This window comes from Myotis nattereri, assembly GCF_964212035.1.
Source record: "Myotis nattereri genome assembly, chromosome: 15".
NCBI lineage: Eukaryota > Metazoa > Chordata > Mammalia > Chiroptera > Vespertilionidae > Myotis > Myotis nattereri.
Window position 1 is genome coordinate 40,494,418 of NC_138090.1, and position 15,659 is coordinate 40,510,076.

Genomic DNA, 15,659 nt, shown 5'->3' on the forward strand with positions numbered 1-15,659 from the left:
AGGCTGGGAGTGGGGAGTTGTCCCAAACAGGGCCCAGGGCTCTGGCCTGGTGGGTAGTGGGCTGCTCCTGAGATGGGGACCCAGAGGAAGTACCAAGCTGGGGGGAGATACTGAAGTGAGTTTGAGTCACAGTGGGAGTAAGGACCCCGAGGAGGTGTACAGCAGGCTTTGGGGTTGGAGACAGCTCAGAAGGAAAGAGGCTGGGGCAGGAGACTGAGATGTGGGGGGCATAAGTTTGGGAATGAGGACTGAGGCTGGGAGAGGGTGAGGTGGTCCAGGCAGGGTGTGAGGGAAAGCGCAGAGGGCCCAGGACAGAGCCCTGACGATCGGACATTTAAGCAGCAGGTAGAAAGAAGAGGAGCTGACAAAGGAACCTGGGAACTCAGGTGAGGTTGGAGAGTTAGAAGATCTGGGAGAAGGCAGTTTGATAAAAGCCAAAAAGTGGGCAGGTCCCCAGGGTTTAGGCCTCTCTGAAAATGTCCATCCTTTTTCTGCAGATTTGAGAGTCTGGACCAGGAGATGAACAGTCTGATGGGCCGTGTCCTGGATGTGAACCACACGGTCCAGGAGCTGGTGGAAGGGGGCCACCCCAGTTCAGACGAGGTGCTCTCCTGCCAGGACCATCTCAACAGCAGGTAGGGGCTGGAAGGCTTTCCAGGTACCTCAAAACAGTTCCTTCCATCATTCCTTTCCTCATTCACTCAACCGTGGAAATCAAGAATGGACAATTTCTTTTTTTTTTTTAATGTTTTACAAAGTATCATACTTTATTTTTTTTTAAATATATTTTATTGATTTTTTACAGAGAGGAAGGGAGAGAGATAGAGAGTTAGAAACATCGATGGGAGAGAAACATCGATCAGCCGCCTCCTGCACACCTCCCACCGGGGATGTGCCCGCAACCCAGGCACATGCCCCTGACCGGAATCGAACCCGGGACCCCTCAGTCCGCAGGCCGACGCTCTATCCACTGAGCCAAACCGGTTTCGGCAAGAATGGACAATTTCAAACCTCTGAGGTGATAATGGCCTGGTAAATCACCCAAATTTGAAAAAAAAAAAAACACAAAAATCTTAATTACCAGGGCTAGTGATGATGTGATAAAATGAGGATATAGTACATTTCAGTGGGCTATTAATTTATTTGTTCAGAAATAATTTGTTGTATATTTAATATCTCCTGGAAATTTTTCTAAGCATTTTATACACTTCAGTTTAACTCTCAATACTCCAGTTTTCATAGTAAAGATTCCAAAATTCAGGGCTCTTTAAAAATAGTAACAAATTAATACCTTTCTACCTAGAACACTACCAGCAATTCTCCCAGTGTGGGCGGGGTTCAGACGCAGACCCAGGGAGGTGAAATCCTTCACATGATTACTCAGTCTAGTAAGCTGAAGTCAAATCCAGTTCTGTCTGAATCCAGAGCTGGGCTCTTGCTTGTATTTATTTATTTATTAGTATTTCATCCTCACCCAAGGATATTTTCCCATGGATTTTTAGAGAGAGTGGAAGGAAGGGGGAGAGACAGAGAGAGAAACACCAATGTGAGAGACACATCGATTGGTTGCCTCCTGCATATGCTCTGACCAGGGCTAGGGATCGAGCCTGAAACCGAGGTATGTGCCCTTGACCTGAATCAAACCCGGGACCCTTCAGTCTGCAGGCCCATGCTCTGTCTACTGAGCCTAACTTGCTAGGGCTTGATCGCATTTATTCAGTCTTCCCAGCAACCCTGTGGGGTATAGATTACTCCATGTTAGAAAGGAAGAAACTGGAGCTCAGAAAGGTGAACACATTGGCCCACAGTCACACAGCAAATTAGAGAGTCAGGCTTAGATTTGAAGTTGGATTTGTCTGATTCCAAAGACTGTGCTCTTAACTGCTGTGCTATATGGTAGCTATATCCAGTGACTGTATAGCCTTGTAGCCTTGCCAATGTGGAAGCATCAGGGCTTAAAAGGATAAGAAGAATGTTGCCGCCTTTAGTGAGATTGTATGCCAGGTGCTTTAGCCACGTGATCTCATTAGCACTCAGTGAGATGGGCATTATTATCCTGATTTTCTAGGTGAGGGAAATGAGGGTCACAGAGGGAAGTGATTTGCTGAAGGTCCCATGGCAAATCTGGCCAGAGCAGAACTTGAACTTGGGTCCTAATCTCTGCCTGTGTGGCATGTCCATTCTGGAGAGGGCAGAGAGGTAACAAACTAATAAATGAACAAGCTATTTAGAGAATGTCAGGATTCATGCCGGAGTTAGAGGACGGTGACCTGGCAGTTAGTGCGGCTGAGGCAAAGCCCTGAGTCAGAGAAGAGCTTGATGTGTTCCAAAGAGCATCCTCACTCAGTCACAGCAGCAAACAGGGACTGTTTGAAGCATTTCATAGATCAGAGCTCATTTGACCCTCACAACACCCCTATGGGGCAGGTGCCATGCTATGATTGCGTCCATTTTACTGATGGGGAAACTGAGGCATAGAGAGGGTTACTAGCCAAGGGTACACATCTCAGATCTGACTCCAGGCCACCCTGCTAGGATCCTCTGCTTGTAACCGGACCACGCACCGTCTTTGAAGGGGAACTCAGGCCAGAACAATGCCATCACTTGCTCGAGGACACAGCAGTACATCATTTTTCCATTAATTTATTTTGGAATAAAAACAGGTTTTCCTTTTGGATCACTCTGTCCTCAGCACCTGGTTCATGGTACCTGATCAATTACTTTTCATTGAACCCAACATATTATTTAATTTCATCAACTAGCACTTCCCACAGGATTGATGTCTTAGCTGAGATGACTAATGGTGTGTGGACTCTTCGGTCTCAGAACCTCTTTACACTCTTACACTCTATAACCCTCTTTACACACTATAACCCACTAAACTATGTTATTTGGAGTCTTAACCCCAAATAATTTAATTTAGTGGGTTATAGCTATCAATATTTACTATATTAGAAATTAATGTCCGGTTGGTGAAGCTCAGTAAATAAATTGAGTAATTTAAAAATATTATCATCTAAAAATAATACTAAACCTATTATGTTAATTTTTTCATGAAAAAAAGCTATTTTTTTCAAAACAAAAGGTGTAGTGAGAAGAATGGCATTGTTTGCCATTTTTGCAAATCTCTTTATTGTGGCTTAAAAGAAGGCAGCTGAATTCTCGGGTCTGCTTCCGTGCTGGGTCTTTGTCCTGCAGCCTCTGGAAAACTCCACTGTGCACCCTGGAGACAATGAGCGTGCAAAGGCAGATAGCGTCTTCGCGTGGTTATGGAGATAGTCTGACCTCGCTCAGATTTCATTTTGAGAACCGCTGCTCTAAGCAAATGCGCGGGTAGGGTTCCGTTTTTACACAGGCAGAAACTGGGCTCCGATATATAAAGTCTTTCCAAGGGCACACAGTGGCTGGGTTCTACCCTCGGTCTGTGGCCCTCCACACCCACGAGGCGGCCCTGTCCCCCTCGAGCCACCTCCTTCCCTTGGGCAGGTGGAACCGCATCGTGGAGCTGGTGGAACAGCGCAAAGAGCAGGCGAGCGCGGTGCTACTGGTGGAGAACCACGTGCTGGAAGTGGCCGAGGTGCGTGCCCAGGTGCGCGAGAAGCGGAGGGCAGTGGAGAGCACGCCCCGCGCCGGCGGTGCCCTACAGTGGCGCCTCAGCGGCCTGGAGGCCGCTCTGCAAGCGCTGGAACCGCGCCAGGCGGCCCTCCTGGAGGAGGCAGCGCTGCTGGCCGCGCGCTTCCCCGCGCAGGCTGCGCGCCTGCACCAGGGTGCGGAAGAACTGGGCGCCGAGTGGGGAGCGCTGGCCAGCGCGGCTCAGGCCTGCGGCGAGGCGGTGGCGGCGGCTGGACGCCTGCAGCGCTTCCTTCACGACCTGGACGCTTTCCTGGACTGGCTGGTGCGCGCCCAGGAGGCGGCGGGCGGTGACGAGGGCCCCCTCCCCGGCAGCCTGGAAGAGGCAGACGCGCTGCTGGCGCGCCACGCGGCCCTCAAGGAGGAAGTGGACCAGCGCGAGGAGGACTATGCACACATCGTGGCGGCCAGCGAGGCGCTGCTGGCGGCCGACGGCGCAGAGCTGGGCCCAGGCCTGGCGCTGGACGAGTGGCTGCCGCACCTCGAACTTGGCTGGCACAAGTTGCTCGGCTTGTGGGAGGCGCGCAGGGAGGCGCTAGTCCAGGCGCACGTCTACCAGCTCTTCCTGCGGGACCTACGCCAGGCGCTGGCCGTGCTGCGCAACCAGGTGCCAGCTTGGGGGTTCACGCGGGTCCGGGTCGGGGTCCGAGACTGTGCGGAACTGACGCGACAGGGAAGTGAGTGGAGGCGTGTGTTTGCGGGGACCATTGGGTTTGTGGTCTGTTGGAGGTGAGTGGAAGTGGGGAAAGTATCTGGTATAGATAGTTGCATGTGTGCATCATCCGGTGTGAACATGTGTGGGCATGCGTGTAACAGAATTTGAGCATTAGGATGGGAGGGCTGATGTCTTAGCTGAGGTGACTAACAGTTTGTGGGCCATGCTGAGTGAGTAATGCACTTGGCTGTTCATTGGAGTGGCTTCCTGCGTTTGTGATTTATCTGGAAGGAAATGGAGTATGAGGATGACTGGTGATGGTTAATGGGGTTCAAAAAAAAAATCTTGGGGTGGATAATCTTTATCCTAACAGAGGACAGAGGGTAAAAACTATGGAAGGAGGTAATTCAGGCAGAGAGATTATTTGGATCAGTAAATGAGTGTGGATCATGAGGTTGTGGGTGCTTAGATTAGCAGATGATCTTATTGGGGCTGGCAGCTTGCAGATTCTCCGGAGGCGGTAACTGTGTTTGTAGCCTGAGGAATCAAGTGTGCTGGCTCTCTGGGAACAGCGATCCAATTTCGAGATCATTGTGGCTTGGGAACCAAGTTTGGGATTTGGGCAAGATAGAACACCAGTTTTCAGATCGTCCAAGAGTAGGGCCAACTTCCGGGGATCAGTGCTGGTCACCTAGAGAAAGCTGACTTCGTGGGAGGATTATCTGGGGGGACAGACGGGAGCCCCTAGATCAGTGGTTCTCAACCTGTGGGTCGCGACCCCTTTGGCAGTTGAACGATCCTTTCACAGGGGTCGCCTAAGACCATCCTGCATATCGGATATTTACATTACAATTCATAACAGTAGCAACATTACAGTTATGAAGTAGCAACGAAAATAATTTTATGGTTGGGTCACAACACGAGGAACTGTATTTAAAGGGCCAGAAGGTTGAGAACCACTGCCCTAGATTCATAGGGTTACTAAACATTGTAGCTGAGGTGGCCTTGAGAGACCCTTTCTGACCCGCGCCCCCCCCCCCGCCCGCCTTTTTACCAGTTCCATCTTTATCAATTAACCAGGTAGGAGGCACTCCTGAAAGGCTAAGAACACATAAGGAAACAAAATACAAAATTCCACCTGCACATGGCTGGCATTCTAGTGTGTGTGTACATATGCGGGGGAGGAGACAATAAATGAGTAAATGCATATATGATATTATGTCAGGTATATGCTATAAATGATAAAGCAGGGGGAAGAGATATGGCTGGGGTGGGGAAGGGTGATATTTCTGGCAGAGATCTGAAGAAAGTGAAGGAGCAGCCATGGGGTTATCTGGAGGGACAGACTGCCAGACAGAGGAACCAGCATGAGCACAGGCCCTGGGTGGGGTGGGACCATACCTGGTGCGTTTGATGCCAGAAGCAAGAGGGAAGAGAGCGGTGTGGCAGCCCAGGCTGGCCACCTCTCCCAGGTCCTGGAATGGGGGGCTGGGAGGTGGGGAGGGCATCTGACCTGTGTACCACCCTTCCCAGGAGCTGGCGCTGTCGGGTCTGGAGCTCCCGGGCACAGTGGAGTCGGTGGAGGAGGCACTGAAACAACACCGGGATTTTCTCACCACCATGGAGCTGAACCAGCAAAAGATGCATGTGGCCGTGCAGGCTGCGGAGGGCCTGCTGAGGCAGGGCAACATCTACGGGGAGCAGGCCCAGGAGGCTGTGGCCCAGCTGTTGGAGAAGTAGGTCCCTTAGTCCCAGGGGCGAGGGGAGGGGTGAGGAGGCCAAGGTTCCGCTCCTTCCGACCACAGTTTTTGCTTCTCTGCCCCTCTCTGATTTCTATTTAATTCTATATTGCTTTTAGATTTTATTTAAATTGACATTTTGTGAAAAGGTTACTAACTGGTGGTTGTCAACCCAAAGATACAGGAGGATATATGATGAAAAGCTTCTCTCCGGAGCCCTGCCCTCAGCCTGGGATAGCTGGGCTGGTTGTGAAAATGTTACCATATCTTCCTGGATGCCCCAAATCTGCCCTGCTGTTCTGGCCCCTCCCTGGGAACCCGGGACATCCCCGGATTCCTAGCTCATGGCCACACACAGGTCCTGTCCCAGCTTTTCAGATGGGAGGGTGTCCCCTGCTATGCTGGTTGTCAAATATTGGGAATGAACACCGGCTGGTTCTCTAGGAAGTGGTATGCAGAGTGTGTGTTTGTGTGTCACTGTCTACCTGTCACCGCTGCCCTGTCTCTTGACTGTCCTTATACTAATCAAGCAAAGACATTTACTGAGCATCTACTGTGTGCCAGGCACTATTCTAGACCCTGAACAAAGCAAAACAAAATCTCAGCTTTCAAGTAGAGTCCTTTATAGGGTTTCCTTCAGATCCACTTCCTTGTCACTCTCACTGTTCCTGCCCCTCCTGGTGGCACCAGCTTTCCCCTCTCTGCCCTGATCCAGGCTGGCAGAGGGCTCGGCGGCCCTCCTTGTGTCTTCTCATCTCTTTTTTTAAAAAAATATTTTTATTGATTTCAGAGGAGAAAGGAAAGAAAGATAGAAACATCAATTATGGGAGGGAAACATTGATCGGCTGCCTCCTGCACGCCCCCAACTGGGGATCGAGCCTGAAACCCGGGCTTGTGCCCTGACCTAAAATCAAACCATGACCTCCTAGTTCATGGATCGACTGATGCTAAACCACGGAGCCACACCGGCGGGCATGTCTTCCCATCTCTTGATGGAAAGCACACCTGTTTACCACCATCCACACCCCAAGGCCCCAGCCTCCTTTTCCAAGGCTGGAGCTTTCTAAAGGAAACTTCTAAGGGGATTCTGGTCCTGAGGCCAAAAACTCATGATCCAGTGTCCCCCACTCCAGGCCTGACCCTTCCTTCGTCTCTTGTCTCTTTTGTTTGTTTGTTTGCTAATCCTCACTAGAGGATATTTTTTTCAAGCTTTTCAGAGAGAGTGGGAGGGAGGAAGGAAGGGAAAGAGGGAGGAAGGGAGGGAGGGAGGGAGGGAGAGAGAGAGAGAGAGAGAGAGAGAGAGAGAGAGAGACATCGATGTCAGATACACATCAACTGGATGCCTCCCACACATGCCCCGACCAGGCGGGGGAGGGGGGGAGACCCCACAACCCAGGTACTTGCCCTTGACTGGGAAATCGAACCTGAGACCTTTTGGTGTGTGGACCGATGGTCTAACCACTGAGAAACACCTGCCAGGGCTGTCTCTCTCTCTTTTTTTAAAATATATATTTTTATTAATTTCAGAGAGAAAGAGAGAGGGAGAAAGAGAAACAGCAATGATAAGAGAGAATCGCCGAAACCGGTTTGGCTCAGTGGATAGAGCGTCAGCCTGCGGACTGAAGGGTCCCAGGTTCGATTCCGGTCAAGGGCATGTACCTGGGTTGCGGGCACATCCCCAGTAGGAGATGTGCAGGAGGCAGCTAATCGATGTTTCTCTCTCATCGATGTTTCTAACTCTCTATCTCTCTCCCTTCCTCTCTGTAAAAAATCAATAAAATATATTAAAAAAAAAGAGAGAGAGAGAATCATTGATCGGCTGCCTCCTGCACGCCACCTACTGGGGATTGAGCCTGCAACCCAGAGTCGAACCTGAAACCCTTCAGTCTGCAGGCTGACGCTTTATCCACTGAGCCAAACCAGCTAGGGCATGGGCTGTCTCTTATTTCTTGAGTGTCTGCTGTATGCTGGGCCCTGCAGAACTGAGGAGGAAGAACCTGAAGGATGGTCATTCTCTGCTTCACTCTTCATCCCTTTTCAGTCATTAGTTGCTCCTTTCATTCTGTTGTTTATTCATTTATTCTTCAGCCAATTAAAAGGTAGGGTCTGTACTGTGTTCTGGGCCCAGTGTGGGCAGAGCAGTGACCAGTACAGGACACGATTCCTGTCCTCACAGAGCTTGCCCACTGTCTGACAAGAATGGCCCAGAGTGATCAGGGCCAGGATGGGAGAACTGCAGGGGGGCTGTGTGAGCCCAGAGGGTGCATCTGCCTGAGGCTGGTGCTGGGTGAGGCTGGGAGCACAGCAGGAATTGAGACAGACCCAATTCTTGCACCCCTCCTCCCAGCTCCCGGTTATTTACTGGTCTAGGGATGGCTTTCCCATCAGGTAGAAGTGATAAAACATCATTCATGGAGGGAGGCATTACTGTCCACACACAAAAGTGGGGCACAGCCATGCAGAGTTGGGGGCTGGGGCCCTGGGCTGAGACAGAGTCAGATCCTAGTCCCAGCTCCGCCCCTCAGCCTGTGAGATTCTGGGCAAGTCACTTAGTCTGTCTGTGGGCCTTGCCTAGCCTGGACCCTGACCAGCCTGGGTGCCCGGTGCTGTCCTTATCTGCATATTGCACATGACGCTTAGAGAGGGTCATTCACTTGCCCACGGTCACAGCCAGGAAGTGGCCCAGATGGGATTTGAACCATGCCATTTTTCACCCTCCAGGAGGTTTTCCTCATCCTGAGGACTGATGGTTGACATGTTGACCGGTGATGGCCTGGAGGGATTGATTTCAGTTCATTTTCAGAGGCGTTTGATCGGCTTCTGAGCTGAGTCTGGGCATGAAAAAGTCAGTCCTTTGCTTGTTTGTCTCTGGCCCTTCCTATGCTTTCTTCCAACTGTGCCCTGGCTCTCTGCAACTTTTTCTCACTTGCTCTGTCTCTTGGCCTCCAGCCTCAATCTACCTGTGCATCTCTGTGTCTCTTTCCTTCTCTCTCTCTCCCTCTCCCTCTCCCTCTCCCTCTCCTTGTTTTTCTGCCTTCACTTCTCTCTCTCTCTCTCTCTCTCTCTCTCTCTCTCTCTCTCTCACACACACACACACACACACACTTTACCTTTGTTTCTGTCATCTCTCATTCATTCATTCATTCATTCATTCATTCAACAAATATGTATTGAGTACCTACCATGTGCCAGACTCTTTTCCTAGGCATTGGGGATACAGCTGTGAACAAAACAGACCAAAATTCCTGCCCTCATGGAATGACATCCTCCTGGGGGAGAAAGACAAGATAAACAAATAGCATACACATTGTGCTCGTGTTAAATGCAAGGAAGAACCGTAAAGAAGGAAAGAAAGACAGAAAGTGTTGGGGACTGGTCAGAAAGGCCTCACTGAGAAGGTGACATTTGAGTTAATGTCTGGGAGAAGAGCATTTTGGGCAGAGAGGGCAGCCAGCGGCAGGCCACGGGTGGGAGTGGCTTGTTCAAGGCGCAGTGAAATTAGATGCTCCCAGCCCCTCCACCAGGCCTCTTGGGCACTTTGCCCTACACTGTGGGCCTGGGGCCTGGGTCCAGTCTGGTCAGTTCACTCAGGCCAAGGGTCTGCCCCTCCTTGCTGGCACACCGGTCCACCCTCCCGGTAGCTCCAGCCCCTCTTTTCCCCAGGCCCTGCTCTTTTCCTTACACCCAACTCTGTTGCATCTCTCTCTCTCTCTCTCTCTCTCTCTCTCTCTCTCTCTCTCTCTCCTCTACTGCTGCCTCTCTTTCTGTCTCTGGCAATAATACTGCTTCATTTCTTTCCTTTCCTTTTCCTATTTTCTCTCTACCTCGGTGTCTTTTTTTTTTTTTTTTTTTGTCTCTAGGTCTCTGTCAACCACCCCCCTTGAGGTCTTTGCTTATTTCTTTATCGCTGGTCTTGTGTCTATGTGTGTCTGTTTACCTCTCTCTAGGCCTTTACAATCTCTATCTCTCCCTCTTAATCTCTCTCTAGGTGTCTCTCACTAAGTTTTCTGTTATCACTGTCTGTATCTCTTTCTTCCTAGATGTCTGTGTCTCTGTCTTTCTCTCTCTGCACCTCTCCACCTCTGTCCCTGGCTCTACCCCACTGATGTTTCTTTGCCTCTTCCCCTATTCCCACCTTGCTGTCTCCTCCTCCTCCTCCTCCTCCTCCTCCTCCTCCTCCTCCTCCTCCTCCTCCCTGCCAAGCCCCATGCCCTCCTCACAGCCCTACAGCCAGTGCTCCCACTCAGGTTTTCCCAGTCCCGATCTCCCCATCCTTAGGAGCCAAGAAAACCAACTTCGGGCCCACCAGTGGATGCAGAAGCTACACGACCAACTTGAGCTGCAGCACTTCCTCCGAGACTGCCACGAGGTAGGAATTCCAGCGGTGCTGGGCACAGTGACTTCTTTCCTAGGGAGGAAAGTGCTCCGGGGCAGAGGGGCGGTGGGGGTGGGGACGCCCCGTCTAAGTGGGTCGCCTGGCGACGTTCACGCCAAGCCACCGGGAGGCACGCGGAGCCCGGCTTCCGTGCGCATGCTCCGTAGGTTCCGCCCCCGCCAACGCGGGCTTTGGGGAAGGAGGGAGGGATCCCGGGAGCCCCTGGCAACGGTGCGCGCGTCCGCACATTCCGGTCCCGCGGGATTGTGCGCCGATCTCACCTTTCCTCTCCTCTGGTGATTTGCAAGAAGCGCGCTGCTGCCTGCAGGAGAGAGGAGCGAGAGACTGGAGGGGGTGGGGGGAGCGTGAGTGGACCAGCAGCCCGGAGCGCAACTTCGGTCACAGATGGTCCTGAAACAAGCCTTTGCCCCTTTAAAAGCGTCCAAGAATCAAGCTCTGCCCCCTTAGAGATGATCTATACACCCATAAGGATAGCCCCAAATCAGATCCCCTCTCCATTCATTAGAGAAGGTTCAGGAGTCACACTGCTTCCCCCTCCGTCCCCTGCATCCATAGAAACGTTTTGGATTCTGACCACATTAGAGATGGCCAGAGGTGGCCCAGGAAACACTTCTGTAACCCCCATACAGAGATGGTTCCGGCCCCATTCATCTATCTACCTGACCCAGAATCATTGTCCGCCCCCCACATGATGATCCAGTACCTAAGTTTCCCCCAACCTAGAGCTAGGCCCTGATCCCCCATTGAAGATGGTTAAGCTGTTCTCTCACGTTTGAAACCCCCACTCCCACATAACGGAAGCTTATTAGAGATGGGCCTGGGCCTCAGGAAGCCCACTGGAAATGGATTCGGGAACTCCCGGTCCCTATCCTTCCCACTGGATATTATTCTGGACTGAAGTTTTATAGATGTTCCACACCCCTCCCCCTCCTCTACCCTGTGACCGAGGTATCCCGGAGTCTGAGCCCCTTCCCATTAGAAATGGCTCAGGAGCCCATCCCGCCCCGCCCCGTGCTCCCCCCCTCACATAGACCCGCTCCCGACATTTCGTTTGGTCCAGCAGTTCCTCCCCCTTCTCATGGTGAGATGGTTCTGGACCAAGTAGCAATCACCTGAGAGGGCACAGAACCCCCACCCCCATGTTCCTCCACCCCCAGCTGGGGCCCTGCAAGGAGGCTGGCATGGAGGCAGGCAGGGGGCGCGCGCGGGCGGGCGCGCTGCCGCGGTGCGCGGGCGGAGGCGGGGGCGCGCGCCCGCGAGAGCCTCTGTCGCCACCGCTGCCGCCGCCGTTGCAGTGAAGGGGCGACAGCCCGCCCGCCCGCCCGCCGCAGGGACCCAGCCAACGCCGACGCCGCTTCAGGTCTCGGGGGCGCCCGGCGTGGGGCGCGGGGGCTGATGCGCGCCCCCGTCGAGGCGGGCGGGGGAGGGGGCTTGGGCGCGTGCTCGCCCTCCGGGCCGCGGGAGGGAGGGGCGCGGGGGCGGGTTGGCGGGGCGCCAGGACCCTAACCCTGCGGAGGTACAGGGACGCCAGGAGCTGTCCGCGGTGCTGCTGCCGGCGGGACTGGGAGAACGGGTCCCAAGGGACTGAGGCAGAAACGGGGGGACTTTTAAGGATACTCTTGGGGTAGTGTGGACTTGTCCTGGGGGTTAGGGCGGTCTCAACCTCTCTAAGGTGCTCTCCTTTGGGTAATGGGGAATCGGAGATTTTTCCTGGGGTTGGGAGACTCACCCTTTTGGGGTTTTTTTCCCTAGGATCTTTCGGGATCTGTATTAGCCTTAGATGACGGGGCGACTCACATTTGCGGGGGTCTGCCTTGGACGATGAGGGTCTTGGACTTACTCTGGCTTTGAGAGGCTCTGGTTTGGGGGGCTTTCCCCAGGTTGTTAGGGACTGTCTTTGCCCTTGGTGATGGGGTCAATCACTTTTGGTTGCTTTACCTTGATGACAGAGTACCATATCCTTCAGAGGCTGTCCTCACTGCGATCTGTGCCTCCATTGGCAAACTCTTACCGTGTGTGGGAACCGATGAATTGAGTCAGGGGTTTCCGCCTTTGCCTTGGCTCTAGTGTATGTGCGTGCGTGTGTGTGTGTGTCTGAGGCTGTCCAGGACCCTCGAGGAGCATATGCCCTGGGGACGAGGAGTGGGGTTTGGCCAGTTGGGGATTTGTCCTTGGCTATGACTGCATTTGCCTCCTGGGACCGCTGAGCTAGAGTCCATGTTTTTTTGGTGGTTTTTTTTTTTGGCAGGAGGGAGGAGGAGGATCTTGTGACTGGGGGGAGGTGGAGAAGGGGGAGGAGCAAACATTCTCAGGTGCCAGGTTTGGTCATGAGTGGGGAGGTTGGGGCTTAGGGCACAAATCTTATTTGGGGGCTCAGAAAGCACCCTTGTGATTGGTCCTGCTCGGGTAGTGAGAGGGGCCCACCCAGTGCTTGCATTTTGAATGACTGGTTTTGTTGGTGAGTGGGGAGACTAGAACTGCTGTTAGTTAGGGAGTTAGCTGTCTGGGGAGGTTCTATCTAGTCCATGTTGGGGAGTCTGAGCCTAGCTTTTAGGGTAGATTCATTTGGGGAGCTAGTAGGCAACCCTGTGGCTTGCATTGGGGCTGACTTTGGTAGGGGGCTAAGGACTGGTTATGATTTGGGAGAACTGTGGTCTTGGATTGGATCCTCATGGCCAGATTTAAGGAGTCCTGTGGGCTCATTAAGGAGGCTGGATATGAGCTGTGGGGGATGGGTCTACCCCAGATTGGAGGGCTAGTTTGGAGGGAACTAGACTTGGCACTAGTTGGGAGATTGTTTAGGGATTCAGCTGGTCATATTGGGGGGTGGGGAGGCTGGAGCTAGGTATGGAGGCTTCATTTGATACCCTGAGGAGTGGGTTGGGATCTTGAACTGGTCCTTATTGGAGGTGGCTGAGACTGAATCAAAGGGTCTAAATGTTGCTGTTGGGGGGGGCGGGGTGGCTCCGGGGGCTGAGTTGAAAATGAGCTAAATTAGCTTGGAGGACTTGGGCGTGAGTGGGACAAGGCTGACTGGCTCAGGAGCCCTGCCTTGGGGCTTAGGACTTGTGGAGAAGGGCTGCCCTGAGGACAAGGGGGATGAGGACTGGGGCATTCTGGGGACCCTTTCATCCTCCCTCCCTCCCACCCCGCCACACACATGCATATAAAAGCTTCACTTGCAAAAATTTTCCATCCCTTCCTCCCCTGCCCCAAACCTAGCAGTCCTGGCCCTCAACTTGGGACTTCTGGAGGGGATGAGAATTATGCCAGGTTGGGAGAACCAACTGAGCCCCTCCTCCTGTCTGCAGCTGGATGGCTGGATCCATGAGAAGATGCTGATGGCTCGCGAGGGCACACGGGAAGATGGTCACAAGCTGCATAAGAGATGGCTCCGGCACCAGGCATTCATGGCCGAGCTGGCTCAGAATAAGGAGTGGCTGGAGAAGATCGAGAGGGTGAGGATGCAGAAGGTCCCTCTTCCTGTGCCAGGCGCCAAAGGCCTCCAGGAAACCCACTTCTCACCACCAGCCTGCTGCTGTCACACCTGTGAACTGGTTCAGATCATTGCCATGTTTGCTTCTAGCTATGTGGCCTTGAGCAATTCATGTAACCTCTTTGAGCCTTGATCGCCCATTTGTAAAATGGCAGCTTCTCTTCTGAATGGTGCCCATACCCTCCTAGCTTTTAAATATTAGGGAGGGCAAAAGTAGGTTTACATTTGTTCCTAGGGAAAAAGACATGCAGGTTATGGTTCCTACAATAGCTTTATTTACCTAGAAGGTAAATCATAATTGATACAAAATAATAACAATAACAAGACAAATAATACAAATAAATAATAAAATAATGAATAAAGAAATAATAATACAAGAAGAAAAACCGCATACTCACAGCTATAAACCTACTTTTGCCCACCCCTGTGTTTCCCCTTTCCTGCAGCCTCCCCCAGCAGGCTTCCTTCCACACCTTTTGGAGCATCTAGGATAGAGCATCAAGTAGATAGGCTGGGGCAGCCCTAGGGAGCTAGGGTTAAAGTGGACTTTGCATTCATACAACCCTGGGTTCTAGCTGTGTCTGTGTGTGCCTGTTACCAGCTGTGTGTTGGGGAATTGTGTTAATCTCTTTGAGCCTCAGTTGGCTCTGCTTTAAAATTTTTTTTAAAATATATTTTATTGATATTTTTTACAGAGAGGAAGGGAGAGAGATAGAGAGTTAGAAACATCGATGAAAGAGAAACATCGATCAGCTGCCTCCTGCACATCTCCCACTGGGGATGTGCCCACAACCCAGGTACATACCCTTGACCGGAATCGAACCTGGGACCTTTCAGTCCGCAAGCCGACGCTCTATCCATTGAGCCAAACCGGTTTCGGCTGCTTTAAAATTAAGAAAATAATGAATATCGCTACTTCTCTGGGCTCTTGTGCACATAAAGTGCTTAACACAAAGCCAGGCACCCAGGAGCTCTAATTGCTCTGGTATTGTTATTTTTAATATGCTCTAGGCCAGTGGTCTGCAAACTCATTAGTCAACAGAGCCAAATATTAACAGTACAACGATTGAAATTTCTTTTGAGAGCCAGATTTTTTAAACCTAAACTATATAGGTAGGTACATCGTTATTAACTTAATTAGGGTACTCCTAAGGCTTAGGAAGAGCCACACTCAGGGGGCCAAAGAGCCGCATGTGGCTTGCAAGCCGCAGTTTGCCAACCACGGCTCTAGGACAACATATATTGGAGTTTGACTTCAGTCTTGGTGGGACCCAGGCAGATTTTTGCTCCAAGGCTCAACCCCCAAAACTACCCCCTACTCTGGCTGAACCCCTAGACCTGCAGCCCTGGATATCCCCACTCTTCTGACACCCAGGTGGGCCTTAAACTCTTAAGTGGCCATAGGTGCCCCCTAAATGGTGGCACATGGCAAAGCCACTCTTCTTGACTTTGAGTTTAATGGAAGTTCTCTCTCTCTCTCTCTCTCTCTCTCTCTCTCTCTCTCTCTCTCGTCTTTTTTATGGCCCTCTACCCATGTTTGTGAACTTGTGGGAATGTCTCTGTGGCTATCACTTTATGGCTGTCTGTCTGCTCCCATGTCTCTGTGCCTCTCTGTCGCCCTCCCCATGCTTCTGTCTATCTGCCTGTCCGTCTTTCTCCTTGTCTCTCTTCCCACAACTTGGCTTCTTTAATCCCTTCACCTATCTCTACATCCACCCGTCATGTCTGTCTCTGTGTGTCTCC

General features: G+C 52.0%; 1 protein-coding gene across 2 annotated transcripts in view; it reads left to right on the forward strand.

Moving 5' to 3' along the window:
* SPTBN4 (spectrin beta, non-erythrocytic 4) overlaps positions 1-15,659 on the forward strand; it is a 76,890-nt gene that overhangs the window by 31,079 nt on the left and 30,152 nt on the right. The window contains exons 14-18 of one of the 2 annotated variants that reach the window (XM_081106903.1): positions 498-635; positions 3,487-4,237; positions 5,819-6,021; positions 10,303-10,393; positions 13,732-13,878. In XM_081106903.1, coding sequence (XP_080963029.1) covers positions 498-635; positions 3,487-4,237; positions 5,819-6,021; positions 10,303-10,393; positions 13,732-13,878 — 1,330 coding nt within the window. Of the gene's footprint in view, positions 1-497; positions 636-3,486; positions 4,238-5,818; positions 6,022-10,302; positions 10,394-11,947; positions 12,045-13,731; positions 13,879-15,659 lie in introns of those variants that run through there. The other variant, XM_081106902.1, reaches the window with a different exon arrangement.